Source organism: Ictalurus furcatus, chromosome 7, assembly GCF_023375685.1.
Source record: "Ictalurus furcatus strain D&B chromosome 7, Billie_1.0, whole genome shotgun sequence".
Lineage (NCBI taxonomy): Eukaryota > Metazoa > Chordata > Actinopteri > Siluriformes > Ictaluridae > Ictalurus > Ictalurus furcatus.
This window is the reverse complement of record NC_071261.1, coordinates 28938606-28956141: the sequence shown is the minus strand read 5'-3', so window position 1 is coordinate 28956141 and position 17536 is coordinate 28938606. Positions and strand designations below refer to the sequence as shown.

The following is a 17536-nucleotide window of genomic DNA, read 5'->3' as shown; positions in this document are numbered from 1 at the left end:
GGTTCGGGGTTCATCTCGAACATATTTTATGTGGGTTTTTTTTTTCTTTTCCCAGTCATGTTTTAAGGCACATTGTGGAAGGAAATGCGATGCCATGTAATGTGATGTAACTTACAAAAGTGCGACAATTTCCGCACATTTTGGGACTCCAGAAGAGGCAGACTCTTTGCATTTTTGGTTTAAATAGTGAGGTTTGGTTCCTGTTGTTTCTGAGTGTATTCGGTATAGTGACGAAGACAATAAAATAAAGCATTATCCTGTGATTAAGGTGGAATCTTTTGATCTGGATTCATAACTGGTCTTGTCAGATCTATCACGTCTCCGTACTACCAGTATCACACAGTTGGTCTAATGCTTAGAACCATTCTTTGGGTGGCTTGCTGTAATAGCTCATTAAGAAGGTTCTGCTGGAGCCTTTTCTGAATGAGACACTCTTGTAGGGTTCCACAGTGAACATTTAAGGACAAGTAAAAAAAACAAAAACATTAATGTGATAGATCGAGCCTTTTTTTTTTAAATCTCAAAAAGTACACTTTTTTTTTTTTAGATATTTAATTTAAAAATATGATACTTAGAGATAATTGGAGAGAATATAACCTTCTGGAGATTGATATTTTTGACTTAAGGTGGAATATTTAAGGTGGAATCGTGTCTCTTTGCTACAAGAATCGCACAGTTGGTCTAACGCTTAGAGACATTTTTCCTTTCAGTTTTTAGCTAAAAGCCATGGCCGTATATAACTTTAAACCGATTCATATTGTCATTGACAAAATTTGATCCAATTTTATACTTCCATGACTCTTAGCTAATAACCTAACACTTGCAGCAGTCGTCCCAGTGGACGCAGCACCCAGCAGTGACCATGGCACGCTGTTTTTCCGTTGTTTTCCACCACAGATCGCGAGTGTGCCCCCGACACGGTGTGTGAGGATGCCGAGGACGGGCGTCTGACGAGGAGGAGGAGGTGCTCTCCTGGGGAAGGAGACGAGGGGGAGGAGGAGGACGAGGAGCACAGCTGCCGTTCCTGCCACCAGGTTTTCGACTCAGCGAGCGATCTTAGCCAACACAAGATTAATCAATGCCAGCTGACAGGTAAACAATGCTCACTCCATTCCACTTAGCTTATAGCCTAGCTTAACACATAGCACCACCAAAACCTGCCTCTTGGGCCTTGTATGTCCTCTGTCCTTTGTCTTTCTTGGTTTCGGTCTAAAGATACTCCCACAGTTATCATAACAGTTCTGACAATCTGTCCTCAAATTTACATGGTACATCATAATTACGATTAAAACCGCCATTTCTCAAACAGAAACACGTCAAACACAGAGTTTGGTTAATGACTTCCTCCTGCAATATTCTGGAGCTTGACAAATGTCCAATGAGTGTCTGAGGGTCACCAGAAGATGAGTGTCGTTTCTTGTCTGATGTATTAACACGGCTAAAAATACACTGACAGCGAGGGCCAGGAGAGCTAATGATATCAGCTAAAGGCTTTCGGTGGACTGGGCGTCCTCTTTGTTATACTAGCTTTCAGTCTTTGTAACTGATCTAGGTTACTGGAGTTCACTGTGTTTCACATTCGTCCTGTTATTTAACTCATAACTTCTTATAACAGTTGGACAGTAATTCACGTCCGTGAGCAATTGTTTATCTTTGCAAAAACAGGACGTTTCCTTTTAGTCAGATCACCAAAAGAAACGTCCATGTATTTGTGAATGAAGTATTAACTTTAATGAATGGAGTGAATCATGGATAATTGTGATAGTTTGCCAGTGATCAGTGATCATCATCAATAGTAATTTCTTGTTCAGGCTTGAAATCTGTGAGGCCTCTTTTGCTTGTTTGAAGTCTTCCTGATATTACACCTGTACTGAACTAGTACTAGCAGGGGAAAAACACAGAAAATCTTCTGCTTCAACAGAATCTGTATCTTTGAAACAAGACAAAGTCCAAGACTATACATATATATATATATATATATATATATATATATATATATATATATATATATAGATATATGTGTGTGTGTGTGTGTGTGTGTATATATATATGTATATATATATATATATGTGCGTGTGTGTGTGTGTGTGTGTGTGTATATATATATATATATATATATATATATTTATGTATATATATATATGATGTGATGAGGTGATGTGATTGTGCCTGAGCCATGCCGGGAGTTTCCTCACAGGAACTTCACCACATCAATGTTTATACATTTTTACTTGATAAACAAGAGCACATGAATAAATGAGTTTATTATTAGTCTTAGCGTACATGAACATGTGCCTCATGACTCCCTCTTAGTGAGCTGTTAGTATAGAAACAATGTATTATTGTCAGAGCTGCTGCAATAGGAAATGAATCAACGCCTTTTGACCTGTCAGAATTGAGAATTCGACAGCCCCGTGGTTTGCGCTTCTAACAAAAGAACGATTATTCTTTCGAGAAACAGGATTAACTCAAAATGTAGTATAGAGAAATGAGTGTATGTGGCCAAAAAAGAGACTGCTAAATAAATATTTTCAATAGGAAGCAGTATAGGTCCTGAGTGCGGGTTTAGTCCGGTGAGCCGAGCACCTCCTCTTCCCTGTAGACCAGATTAATTTTAGCAGTGACAATAAGCCTTTGTGTGTCTGTTCATCTGAAATGTATAAGAGCTCTGTATGAGCGAGAGAGCAAGACAGAGTGGTTTGCATGTGTGCAATGTGCGAGTGATCAAAATTCTCGTGTATCTAACCACAAATTATAGGCCATGAATGACTTGGATCGGTCTCCCGTGTCTAGACAACCAGAAAGATATCCCATCTGAGTATTACGAAGATTTTCCGTTCACTGGGAGCTCCTTGATTTGTGAGGGAATAGGTTTTATGAACACGTTGCACATGTGGTAGTGTGTGTGTGTGTGTGTGTGTGTGTGTGTGCAAACGGAATGAGCAGTGTCAGTGATAAGTCATATTGTTTTATTAATTTGTGAAATACAGGCAGTCAACCTACAACCACTAGCAGGTTCTAAGTAATAATACAGTCTAGACTTAAAGGGGGGGGGGGGGGAGTTTCCACTGTGAATGACTTGAATATAAATTTTTATAATTATAATGTGGTCTCCAAGTGACACCCAAGCTTTATTTCGCGATGGCGTTTTTAGAGTTTAAACGTCTTTTATTGACATGTTGTTCTATTTTCACTTTGGTTAACGGTTTCCCTCGTTACCCACAATGCCGTTCGACCGCTCGTGGTGCAGTGAGATTTAGCTGTCTCTTCATCTCCACTGAAGAACGTCTGTCTGTCTCACAGACGGCTAATACCACATCAAAGAGCACTAACTAGCCGAGCCGAGTCTTTTGCTGTAACTCAGAGTCGTGTAGCTGCACTGCATTCTGGGTATATGAGTCCTAACGTTTGCATCACATCTCCACGCTACTTCTCCATTGGATTTCTCATTAAAATAACATTACGCATTGCTGGAAAATGGTGAGTGGAAAAAGAAGCTCTTGCCTTTTTTTTTGTTTTTAGGAGCAAGATGTAATGTAAACACAGCACTCACTGATAAATATGTAGCAGAATCACAAATGTGTTATATGAATATAATGTAAGTTATAAAACGTATATATATATATATATGTAATGTGTTTCAGGGTGCGTTTTCCTTTAAGAGGACTTGTTTTGTTGTTCCTCATGTTCCACTAAGGGTTTTGATTTAAGTTAGTATTGTTATTTTACCTCTTGTACACACTTGACAGTCTCATTTTTAAATATGGAGTCATGGGGGGTGGTGAGGGTTGGGGGTGTTGGTGTTTGATTTTTCTTGACTGTGTTCCCAGACCTCAAATGTTTCTGCCATTCTTGCCATTAGAGCAAGACCTCATTAACGTCAAGCTCTTAGACAAATAACTTCTAATTGAACAATGCTTGCAATAAAAGGACATAATTGCCATTTGGGAACTGAGTAGTCAGGTACATCGAAAATGAAGGGTTTTTTTTTTTTCCCAAAGAATGGACGCAAATGGATCTTTTATAAAAAAAGAAAAGAAAAGAAAAGAAAGTATTTTACGATTTGTATGTCTAATTGATTTTTAATTGCTGAACGTTCAATCAGTTTTTCAAGTGGTTGAAAAGGGATGGCTTTAGCGAATGCTGGACGTGCCTTCGTTACAGAATGTTGAGCGTGTGAGAGAAACACAAAGAAGGGGGAAAAAAAAAGAGAGATGTAACATGTCACCCCAATCAATGGCTGCCTTTGTCTAGCCTAGTCTGGGAGAGGTTTATCACCTTTTCGTGCACTTAAGGCGCGACCGCTGGCCTGCGCTGAGGGAACTGGTGGAGTATGGATCGGCCCGTGTCCCTCCTGCGATTGGCGCTATTGATCGCGTTAATGCTGGACTGCAGAAGGAGCCGGAGGAAAAAAAAGATGAGGCAGAGAGAGAGAGAGAGGGAGAGAGGGAGAGAAGGGAAGGGAAAGAGAGAGGTGCACACGCTGCAGGAATGTGTCTCTAGGGAGCAGGCCATCTTCGACTAGGGCAGGGCTGGAGGAATGCTTGCGGCACCCCACCTCCCACTCTCGTCTTCTTCGTATCGACCCCCTTAACGCACACACACACACACTCCCTTCAGCAGGGACTCTCCAGATGCTTGGGCAGGGCTGCAGGAATGCCTCCCCAGGGACTCGGTAGAGTCGGGTGGATGGAATTCTCCCCAGGAGAGTTAGAGGAAGCAGAGTGGAGGTATATTTACCCCCTAAAAGCCTCCTGTGCTCTCTGGTTCTGGCTCTGGCTCCGGGACGGCTGCGGATCAGGTTTCTGCTCTTTAAGAGCCCGTCATCCTCGTTCATCCATATGTCTGATCAAGGTCAGGGGAGTTTGGGTGCAGGTTTCAGGTCAGATCCTCGCCTCCTTTATCTCGACCAAACCCTTGTGAAGAGTAAACCTATTCTCTCTGCAAGAAAAAAAATAAAAAATATATCAAGGAGGAGAAGAAATCCAGTACAATGCCGGTCAGATTTTGCTTAGGAGGCTTAACACTTGGTGCACTCTAGGTAACATGCGAGAAGAAAGCAGCATTTTATTGATATGCTTGGCCATTACCGAGCGCATTTCAGTTTAGAGACTAGAGACTCCCCGAGCACAGTACACCAAGCACCTTTCCTCTACACTGAGAGCCAGCAAGTATGCTTGTTAATTGCTGTCATCTTTTAACACCTGGAAAAACAATGAGATGACTAAACACTCCTCGCGAAGGCTGGTATGCACTGCAAGAACTGATTAGCATTAATGGTGAGGCTTAAGACTGGGAGTCACGTTTCAGTCCCAGCTGCAATGTGTTCTGCGTCTGTGGATCATCAGGAAACAAACGCCAATGTTTATATTGGGAAGGAGGCACGGCGAGTTTCTCTGGTCACGTGGCACCAGAAAAGAGCAACAATTTCAGCAATTAAAGGTATTAAACTCCAATGTTTTTCAGTTTCGACTCTATCTACTGCATCGGTAGGGTATATATGCTTAGCACAGACACGTTTACCTAACTACAGTATATACACCAATTTTTAAAACTACAGAATGTCCCAAAAGTCTCCATATATACAGGGGACTGTGTTGGCCAGCACCACGTCAGTTGTGCCTTCGTCAGTGGATGATCTCGGTTGAACTTCTCGGGTTGGTCCACATTACTTCCAGTCTTATTGAATTTGTTAATAAGTTTGGCAGCAGTGTCGTGTGTGATGTACTCGCCATGTTTCCTGTTAAAGTCCATCGCAACCCTGAGACAGCTTCCCGATCCAGCCATGAGAAGGATTTCACAATGTTCTTCTTTTGTCAAAGGCGTTCTTAAAGGCTATTTGCAAGATATATATATATATATATATACATATATATATATATATATATATATATATACACACACACACACAGGTAATATAAACTAACTATGAAAAATTTCAGCAGACATTTTGCTAAAAAGTCTTAGAGACTTTTGGGACACCTGTGGAACTTTTTATTTTGTAGTTTTATCAAATGTTAACCCTTTACTGCATGGTGTTGCCATATAGCAACAATTAACTCGTCTCCAAATTTTTTTATAGGCAATTATACAATACTGCAGTTTTCTTATGTAACTGGAAACGGGGAGCTTTAACTCTGGCATAACAAAACAAAAAAAGTTTGCACTTCCGTATCGATCAGTCACATGGCATGGTGAAGGCCATCCTCGGAGGGCTCTGCAAAAGCGATTAGTTTTTCAACATTTAGGCGAAACTACTTAAAGGAAAATTTTTAAACACTACCTGAGATAAGTTGAGATAAATGTTTTTGTCTTTTAAACACGTTTATATAGTTTGAATATTTTGTTAAAGGGTAAAATGTAATTGTTGCCATATCTCAACAACAGGCGATAATGGTAACAGTGCGTTCATGAATTGAAACAGGCCTACATAGAAAAAAGTACACTAGGCTTCTCTAATAGTATATTTACATTTTTCAAATTCAAAGTAAGAAAAACCGTAGTGATTTCCGACATTTTTGCAATTCAAAGAATTTAAGAGAGGATAAAAAAACAATACTTTACCCAAAACAAAAACTAATTCAATTAATAAAAGTCCGTGAAACATTTTTTGATGTAAATGTAATAATTCATGCAGAAGAGGGTTAATCATTATAATGATGCTAATTCACAAATTTTGAAAGATTAGACTCTCTCTTTTTTTTTTTTTTTTTTTTTTTTTAACTGGGAATTTACTGTACGTATAAATAAATATTAAGGGAATAGCTGATTATTACAACTGACCTGGCTGTTTTATTAGTCTGGTCTCACTATTTTGGTAAAACTATATATATATATATATATATATATATATATATATATATATATATATATATATATATATAGTGGAGGAGTGGTGTGTTAATGGTTCCACTGTCATACACTGGAGAATGTTAGCTGTGGCTCCTTCACTTGTGGGACAATTAAAAAAAGATATATTTCTGAGATACATCATGCCCTAAAGAAGAAGCCCTTACTTTGACCCCATACTTACACAAGAAAAGTGAGAGAAAAGTGCAACTTTAACAATCCTACAGAACTCACTTTTGTTATTTTTTTTTGTAAGAAAGAAAGAAAGGTGAGAGTAACCACAGCAAGCCTCCAGCTCGCTTACAGAAATACATCCTGTCACTCCCAGAAACGTCCTCTCTCCATGATCCGGCCGCTCCCCCAGTGGAGATTATTTCCTCTCTCATTTCCCCGAAGCTGCTGCTTTCCTCCTGTCCTTCTGTGGAAAACCTTCCCCTTTGCGAGGGCCCTTGCGAGGTGGCCTTTTTAATAAGTGCCTTTCCCCGTTCTCATCATGGCACAGAGAGAATAAGCTAAGCACACCTCGGCCAGATGGCCAACGATAATGAAAGCGATTCAGGGTCACAAGTAGAGGGTGGAAGAGGAAAAGTATGCTTTGTGCTAAAAAAAAACCCAAACATGCTTTTAATGAACGAAACAGAACGGTGTTTTCGTCCGTGGGTAGCCGTATTTGCATGCACGAGATGGCATATTCCTTTAACGTTTGACTAAAAGACGATGACAACGGCGTCACGAGAATTGCTCAACAGCTCTTAGTTGTATAGTCCAAAAGAGGACTTTTTTAATTTTTTATGTTTAACTGTCACACTGAATGAGTGTGTTTACAGCAGCGGTCAGACTAAACATAAATAAAATCAGTCTGGTGAAAAAGCCGTCACTTGAACACGCGTGTGGAAAAAGAATTCCCTTCTGGTCTGGATACACTTTGGATGATTATTTGAGTTAAATTATGAGTTTCAGGGTGATAACTGAGAATCCACAGCTCTCAAAGAGCAATTAAAACGATTATTAATAATGTAACTGCTCATTCTTAAACCTTGTTTGCTTGGTAAACTAGCTAGCTAGCTAGCTAACCGAATCCCTACATTCCCCTTCAAGGACCAGCTTTAACTGTCTGATTATCAATAAAGATCATAAACGTGTCATGGAAAATGTCCTACCCTCTCATGTCCAGTGTAAAGGCCTCATCGCCTGCAATGCTAACCTGACACTGCTGTACAACTGGACAAAAACGCTGGTAGGTGGTAGTAATTGTCATGATAGCCATCTTAATGTTTACCTGCTTACACCACATGCTAATATTTCGCTAGGTGAGCTAGGGTGACAGATATTCTATATGATCAAAACTGTCAGAATATAATATCTTTTCTACCGTGACCTTCTGATCGCATTCATTCGAATACAATGCTAATCGAGCGCTGGATGTAGCATGTCATGTAAGCTGTAATGATGGCAAACACGACCACATATGACGACACATGATGACAAGTTTTATGAATTGAAATACATAGAAACCAGCATTGTTCTGTGACTGCGATAGAAAACGTCGTTATGGCTGGTTAGAAAGTACGTATCTGTCATAAACACATGCTAACTCCTGCACACTTAGCAAACAAATTGCATGTGATATAGATATTTAAACAGCTGTTATGTCAAGGTAACATGTCTGGTCACACTTTACAATAACAGTACATGAATAATCATGCGCTTCATGAGACTCGTGTCGTAGTTAAGGCTAGCTCGAAATCAGTTCGGGATTAGTACATGCCTTAACTCGTCGTTACTTCATATTTAAATAAGTATTAATTCAGGTATTAGTGCATGATTATTCATGTACTGTTCTTGTAAAGTCGTACCACCTGTTTATACCATGTTACTGTTTCTATAGTAACAACACAGGGACTTTTATGGTGTGACTTAAACGGTTTTTAATAAATGTGTAATTGTATAGTTGAAGTTTTCTGTGAAGAGATGTTTACTTATCTTTTATGGAAGGAGTCTCCAGTGTCAGTGCCTTGTAACAGTCAGATTTCCACCATGGAAAAGTCTTCGGAGTGGAGAACTCTTTTCAGCATCTCGCTAACATGACAAGCTGTAATGTAATGGTTTTAATGGAATTGTATTGCTTTTAATGGAAACTGTAATGGTCTCTGTGGGTCTCTACTGGTAATTTGTTGCCTTCTATTTGTGGCTTGTTATGTCTAGTGGATACCATTACGGTGAGGAGAATTGAGTAGAGTACAAACACCGGGTAGCATGCTACATTACATTTTCAGGTTTTCAATCCCTGCTGAAAAAATAAATGAATTTGTAATGGTTTTAATGGTTTTAATGGGAATTGTATAGGTTTTAAAGGAAACTGTAATGGTCTCTGTGGGTCTCTACTGGTAATGTGTTGCCTTCTATTGGTGGCATGTTATGTCTAGTGGATACCATTAAGGACCAATAATGGTAATGGTAATGGTTTTAACAGTTAGCTGATGGTTTGTAATGGTATTTGTAGTGGAAACCATTAGAAGGTTCCTGTAGATTTTTTAAACAGGGTGGTGAGGGAGTGTCTGTTTATAGCTGCTATAATTTAAGTGACCACTGTGTCAATCTTCACCGCCGTAGACTTTTATGCAGAAATATCACTGACTTTGTTCAAAATATATTTCCAGATGTTAGCATGTTAGAGACGCAGTGTTATTAACAGCAACGTTCGTTCAGGAATTAGCAATCCCTCCATGCTTGAGGCTTGGTATCCATGAAGCTTTGATGTGATGTGATGCGATGTGATGAGACTGGCAGAAGATGAGGAGTAGCAGGCAAGAATATCACTTTCCGAGTTGTCGCCCTGCTTGAAAAGAGACCTCATGGTAGACTGAGCTCACTGAATCAATCCCAAACCCACCCCGAGTGCGCAGCGTGAGCCGATACACGGGCTAACACGTTTACGGTACCGAGATGGTGTGTTTCAGTGTTGGCGTAGGCAGTGATGTATGAAGTGATTTGCACATTTGGACGTTGTAATCATCGAGGAAGGTGCCATTGTGCTCTTTCTTGTGTGTGTGCGTGCGTGTGTGTGTGTTTCTTTACCGCCTGTGTGCGGAGTCTCCTGCGTCTCCTCTCCAGTGCCTGAAACATTAGCGGGAGTGTCATTAGGCATTCAAAGCAGCTGCAGTCTCGTGAGATGTGCCTCTTTGCTTCTCCCCCAAGCTTCACGCTGCACATTATGCACTGGATCAACTATTTATTGGGCTTTTGTCAGAAGCTCGCCGTGCTGCTCGGCTCAGCCACAATGAGAGGAAGTGAGACGAGATGCCTCGCCGTGTGAGCTCCTGGATGCCTGCGTTTCCTTCGTGTCCTCTTAATTCCTGCCTGGAAAGAATATTTTGCTTTTTCTGTTCTGCATAACATACACACACACACACACACACACATGCATGCTTATGAGGACCTTCCATTGATATATTTATTAACGCTGTACCTAAACGTACTCTGAATCCAAAAATGGTACATTTTGGTCCTCGCCGACAGTGTCAGAACTGTCAGATATTCCTATCCATATGGGGACATTTGGTTCTCAGTCCCCATGAGGCTATAAAAACATGCCCACACACACATATACATACACATACACACCTGAACGCACACACATGTAGGTATATAACTGATGCCAGCACATTTACTTCCTGACCCTAGTTAACACATTTAGTCTTTGCCATTTCTCACATGTTCTCTCACTCTCTCATAAACACACCCACCCACACACACACACACACACACACACACACACACAAACTGATGAGAACAGTACAAAGTGCAGAAAATGGCTTTCAGTTCTGTTCGCATTTGTCTGAGCAGCTGTAAATGTTTCCTTTGAGAACCGTGTGGTGATGAAGGGGAAAGGCGTGGTTTAACCTTTCCTCCATTTCCTAACATCCTCCCGCTGTCGTTATTCTCTCCGACCTCACATGTGAAGAAAACGAGAATGAAAAACACGCTCGAAAACCTGTGCATGCGTACGCTGTACTCTGTACTCCGAGACACTTCCATCCCTACCGCCTCGTCGCGTAAACACCAGTCACGGCCGGGTGTGATATAAACAAATTCAACTTAGCGTTACTGTTATGAAACCTGTAAGGTTGAGCTTTATAGCATAAGCAGAAAACTATGACTCATACACACAGGAACACACACACACACACACACCATCCGTCCATCCGTTTTCTGTACCGCTTATCCTACAAGGGTCACGGCGGAGCCTGGAGCCTGTCCCAGGGAACTCCGGGCAGAAGGCGGGGGACACCCTGGATGGAGTGATAACCCATCGCAGGGCATAATCAAACACACGGTCACACTCACACACTACGGACATGCCAGTCAGCCTACAGCACATGTCTCTGGACTGGTTGAGTACCCGGAGGAAAACCCCAAAGCACGGGAATAACATGCAAAACTCTATGCGCACAGGCCGGTGGTGGGATTCGAACCCCCATGGCCAGAGGTGTGAGGCAAACGTTCTAACCACTAATTACCACCTAAACGACCGCCCATTTTCTCCCCAGTTCCCATACCTGTCAAACGACTTCTACCAGTCAAGGAAGGTGGGATAAACACATGCTTTCTCCATTACACATGAAGCCAAGTGCTGTACATTTCCAAACTGCTGTTCATGCAGCATCACATGGTGGTATAACACGCTCAGGGAACAGTGCTATCTGCCCTCTTCCGCATACACGAGCTTACAGATGCCTCCGATTGGCTAGTTTCACTGTGATTGACAGGGTAGAGATAGTACAGTAGCGATAGCCATCCTTCCTACCCGAACACCATGGCAAGTGTTACTCTCTTGACTCCTGGCCACATCAGGATTTGAACCCATGATTTCCCAGTGAGAAGGGAGTACTCTGTCGTACCCGTTCCTTTTGCACCATCTCAATAACTGCTCGTGTTACAGATGTATCACCGATACACAAATTAGCCACGATGGATGCTAAATCTAAGGTGTTTGACGTTCTACAACTCTAGCAAATAAGTCAACCACAATTTTCACCATTCTGTGTATTTTTACCGCTGACCGTTGATGGGGCTGTTGTTTATGGTTCCACTGAAGTAAAAGCAATCCACTTCAAGCTCTTTAATAACAGGGGAAAAATGTAATAAAGGCAAAATAAAATACAGTATTTCATTTTTCTTGAGCGTAGCCCCTCTATCCAATTTATACCAACTGGCCTGCCCTAGTAAACACACACACACACACACACACACACACACACACACACATACACAGATTAGTCCTGAATCAGTCCTCCTCAATGTCCGTGTTCTTCGCCGCTGTCTGAGCTGAGCAGAAGAATGGAGCATTAAATGTTAATAGGTCTGCGCTCGGCTGGAGCAGAATCACAAACCCACTACAGCTCGTCTTCCTCTTCTGGCTGTGGAAATGCGCCTGAACAAAACTGCTGCTTTCTGTCAGTGTCGGTGTAATGAAGAACAGTCCACCTTCGAACGGCTAGCACACACAATTCTCTCTCTGTCTCTCTCTCTCACACACACACACACACACACAAACATATACTCGTTTTCTCTAAAAAGAGACGCTCTGACACTAGTCGTGCCTATATGAGACGGTAGTCAAATGACCCCACGTTCCTCAGCACGAGACACGGACAAGGTGAAGATACCGAGACGATACCGAGGCTGGAGTTTCAGCGATTACACGCTATATATATATATATATATTTAGGGAATTCCAGTAGTAAGACTTCTTATTATTAATTGATCATCAATGCTCCGGATACTGTGTAAGCATGTCAGAGTGTAACCATGACAACGAGCTCAAAGAACGGTTCGGGCCGTGGTTATTTACACTCCGCCATTTCTTTCATGATCGTGCTGCCAAAGGAAATGATATGAGCGATATTTCATTACTTTCGAGATGACAGAACCTGGGAGGAATAGGAGACACGTAAAGCGACACCACGCCACTCGTGAGAAAGGCTTCATCTTTGATGCCGATGAATAAATTACACCGAGAACAAAATGCTCCACCTGTTTTACTAGCGACGGTTAACATCCGTGAAGGCTGAAATCTTAAATGTGGAAATAAACGTATGAAATAGAACGATGTCGAAATAAGTTATTACGAGGCAACGGTGAATTTTTATTTTTTTTTAAATATATTTTCTTTTAGGTAGCAGCAACAAGAACAACAGACATAACATCCCCAGAGACGTAATCATAACAGCAAACATAATGGAGCACTAGTAACAGTAAACACACACACACACACACACACACACACACACACAGATTAGTCCTGAATCAGTCCTCCACAATGTTGGTGTTCTTCGCCGCTGTCTGAGCTGAATTTTTTCATTTTTAACTTTTACATTTAATGTTAACTTTTTTATTTATTTATTTATTTATTTATTTATTTTACAACAGACATAACATCATAACAGCAAAACATAATGGAGCACTGGCAAGTTAGCGGAATAAATGAGGAGTTAGTTCGTCCGTATCGTTTCCATACCGTGTTTTACACACTGTAAAAACCCGGATAAGTTCATTTAACTCCAAAAATGTGAGGAAACTTCCAGATCTTCCAAATTTTTAAGTTGATAAAACAATCTCTTTACGCCAAATACACTTAAATATCACGGAAGTTTTACTCAAACTTTGTCATTTAAGTGTATTTGGCTTAAAGAACTTAAAAATTTCGAGGTACTTAATTCCCTCACATTTTTGGAGTTAAATGAACCGATCCGGTTTTATAGTGTAGTGAACTTTCCTTGGACGGTGAGACTTTCGGTGAGTGATTCGGCGACTGACAGATGCGTTCGGTATCGAGACTCCGCTCTGCTGGTAATGAGTGAATAAAGGGCCGAGTCTTCCCCGGGGAGCGGATGTGCGTGAGCCAATAGGGACGCCTGTAGTTTTATGTGCACACCGGGAACCAGGGCAGCGGCGAACACAGCCAGTCGAACGCTACCCACTACCCACTTACATGCCCCTGCGCCCTCTTAAAACATCTGCTCTTGATAATTACGCTTAATGCCAGACGGGTTTTACACGGTGAGATGAGAGTAAGAGGGAGGCAGGGAGGGATGGAGGACAGAGACAGAGAGATGTCTCAATTCTGAGTCAGGTTGTTTGAACGGATGCTAGTACGGTGAAACGTAGCTGTGTGTGTGTTGGTGTATGAGAAGGTGTACTGGATCTCAGCACAGTGCTGATCCTCTACAGCACTCCCTACTTTTCTCACACGGTTGTCTCTACTGCATTCAAATGATGGGTGTGTGTGTGTGTGTGTGTGTGATGTCTGTCGAATGATGATGAGGCTGTTGTCGAAAGCGAGGGTAGGATTAGGGCTGGATCATTCGCGATTGATTTAACATCTCAGAAACTTTAGTGTGTGAGGGTTTTGATACCTCCAAGTGGATTTCTTACAACTAATTCCACCCAGAGGCGCGATTCGGACACGGAGGCTTGAGTGTAACTTTTAATAACATTTTGTGTAACATGCGTGCGTGCGTTACATAAAGCATCTTGCGATCGTTTTCTAATCTAACTTTTTTATTTATTTATTTATTTTAAAGGTTGCGTTCATTTTCACCGACTTAATGAATGAATGAATGAATGAATTTATATTTTTTTTCCCCCCTCTATATCCTTCTGTAATTCTGAAGATCCTATCTCATTTTATTCCATTGCTAAAAGCAGACCCACCATTTCATCAGTATGGGTGAGCCCCCCCCCCACCCCCACCAAAAAATAAAAAGACATGTTTAATTTAATATCGTATTCGGTAATCATGTTTGCTTCCTTTGATAGCAACAAGCTCTAACAGGTGTGTCGCTCGCTCGCTACAACTGACTGCCTTGCTTTGTTGCCCCGGCTTGAATTAATAAATAATCGCACAAAGTGTGAAACATAATCAAACACATGCCACGTAATTGCGAATCGCTATTAGCATATCAAATGCCAAAGAGCTTTTCAGGGGTGTGCTGCTCTCTCAAGATAATGTGTATGTGTGTGTGTGTGTGTGAGGAGACTGCTCGAGTCCTGAGTGCGCTCTCTAGCACAACACACACACACACACCGTCTCTTGGATTTAAATACTCGTTCCTTGATGCAGAGATCTCTATTAATTCATGTAGCTTTTAGCGCAGAGCAACAGAGCAGGGTTTTTTTTTTTTCTTTTTTTTTTTTCCCAGATAAAAGAACGAGCTGAGGGATTTTAGGATGCAGTAATTGAAAACAAAGATGAAATAATGAAACAGAGCCGTTTGTTCGGTTGCAATGGTACGTTGTTTGAGGTTTTTAGACGGATATTCATACTACCGTTAAGTGAGAATCGACGAAATCCATCGTAAGCCTCTACCGTGATATGTTACGTACGGTAGGTCGTCTGCATCCTGGGGGTGAGAGACAAAATATAACATGGGTACTTGAAAACATTATTATGATACACAGTGCTTGGTATGCATGCTCAGGCTTTTTCCTAACAAATCCCAGACAAAATAGTGGGTTATTATTATATTATTACGTAAACATTTAAGTAAATATACACTCAGGGACATTTTTGTTACCAGGCATCTACAGACAATTAAAGTGTTTAACAAAGAATAAGAGGTTAAATAAAAGAATTGCCACAAAAAGTAGATTCAGTAGATAAATCGATGTAATGATGTTAATATATGTCAATAATATATTGTTTTATACCACGACGGTTTTGAATTCTCAGTTCTGATTTGCCAGACGGACTTGTACGGTGGCCGCTGTACATCATTTCCCACTTATAACAAATACAGTTTTAAAAACCTGCTATTATTTAATGAGAAAAAAAAAAATCTGTTATGATTTGGTGTTGATTTAACATTTTTAGAAGGAGTCTCCAGTGCCAGCACTTCGTAACAGTCAGTATGTTTTCTGCCATGTGTTGTCGTTGTTTTTTTTTTTGGAGGTTCTCAGCAGTCCGTCCATGATGTCGCAATTTTGCGATCGCAGAAATGAAGGCAGAATTACTGCAGACTTTGGGCTGATAGGTGTTACGTGACGTGATCACAACGTGTTACGTGACATCATCACAACACGCATTGAGCCAAAGCCCTCTAAGATTCACGTGTGCCTCTCTAACATACTCTTTGTAACCAGTCATGTTACTGACCTGTTGCCAATTAACTGAATTAGTTGCTAAATGTTCCTCCAGCTGTTTCTTTTCAGTAACACTTACTTTTCCAGCCTTCTGTTGCTACCGTCCCAACTTTTTTGAGACGTGTTGTGGCCATCAAATTCACAATGACTTTATTTTTTCCTTAAAAACGGTACATTTCCCCAGTTTAAACATTTGATATGTTTTCTATGTTCTATTGTGTATAACATATGGGTTTTTGAGATTTGCAAATCATCGCATTCTGTTTTTATTTACATTTCACCCAGCGTCCCAACTTTTTTGGAATTGGGGTTGTAATTTGACAAGCTCTGTTTTTTTTTGGGTTTTTTTGGTGTTCTTTTTTTAACTAACTACGAACTAACCTGTTTTGTGGACTTTCCACAACATCAAAATTGACACATATGGACAAAAAAAAATGACAAAACGTATCATGTGTCATACCATAATTAGGAACAATTGAAATTGTCGTCAAATTGCTGTGGTATGTGGAATAAAACACTCCTGGACATGCTGCAAATAATCACCTTTGATGCGATCATCCCGTTGTTGATTATTTTTTCTATGACAATCATTGGGATTTGTTGACTGAACCCTGGTGATACAAAACGGGCTTTCCCAGTTTGGTAGAGTCATATCATATAGCAACCTCTCAGAACTAGCTTTCACATTTTACTTTCCGTCCTCAAAAAAGCTCTCGTTTGAACAAAGGCCCGCCTCAGTTATCGTGGCCGACAGCACCAGTCGTCTTACGTCAGTGTGTGGAAATATACCACACATTTCTTCCTCCCCAGCGTCCCTGAGCTCCTGGCTGCCAAACTGGCCACTGGTGAGGAGCCACTGGGAGTTTAGAGGGCGAGAGCAGTGGAAAGAGTGAACGGTGCGACAGCTTTATGCTTCTCCCGTGGCCTCTTTCCTCCCAGTCTAAGCTCTCAGGAAGGAGTCTTGGCCAGCAGGGGAGGAGGGTGGATGGAAGGCCGGATAGAGAGAGGTTCTCATCCCAGCAATGCAAGGGCTTCAGAGGTCTATGGAGGGATTAACACTCAGGGAGGTGGAGAAACCATTTGGTGATTCTACCATCAAGGGTTTTTTTAATGTCTCAATATGTTAGCAATTTTGTTTGGTTTCAAGGTCCTTTGTGTTTGCATGATCTCACTGGCCCCTACCCTTGTACGTGACTTGTTTCATACACCACCCTCAAACTCATTAATCTTCATAAGCAAATCTATTGACAAGGATTCAGGCTTTCAGTTTTGGAGGGAGAGCGAGCAGAACAAATAGCATTCTGTGCAAAATGCATGCGCAAATGTCAAACCCAGTCCACTTCGACTGCTAACACTTTACGATGAATGATATATCTCATGTTCTGTTTCTTTTATTCTTTGGGGATCAGGACTGCTTGCTTATGAGTCTTGTTCCCAAATGCAGCTTAGCAAAGATCATGGAGATGGTAGAGCAAGCAGTACTCAAAATGTTCCCTGTCCCACTTAAGATGATCTCAACACTACGAGGCTATTGGGAGAGAAG

The 17536-nt window shown here is 41.1% G+C and overlaps 1 protein-coding gene across 8 annotated transcripts in view; it reads left to right on the top strand.

The window, feature by feature from the left end:
- Positions 1-17536, top strand: part of LOC128610390 (zinc finger protein 521) — a 138064-nt gene that overhangs the window by 22627 nt on the left and 97901 nt on the right. For all 8 annotated transcript variants that reach the window (XM_053629674.1, XM_053629673.1, XM_053629675.1 and 5 more), the window contains one exon: positions 898-1092. Coding sequence is in view for 5 of the 8 variants with exons in the window: in XM_053629669.1 (XP_053485644.1) it covers positions 898-1092 (195 nt within the window). In the remaining 3 variants the exon portion in view is untranslated. The remainder of the gene's footprint in view (positions 1-897; positions 1093-17536) is intronic.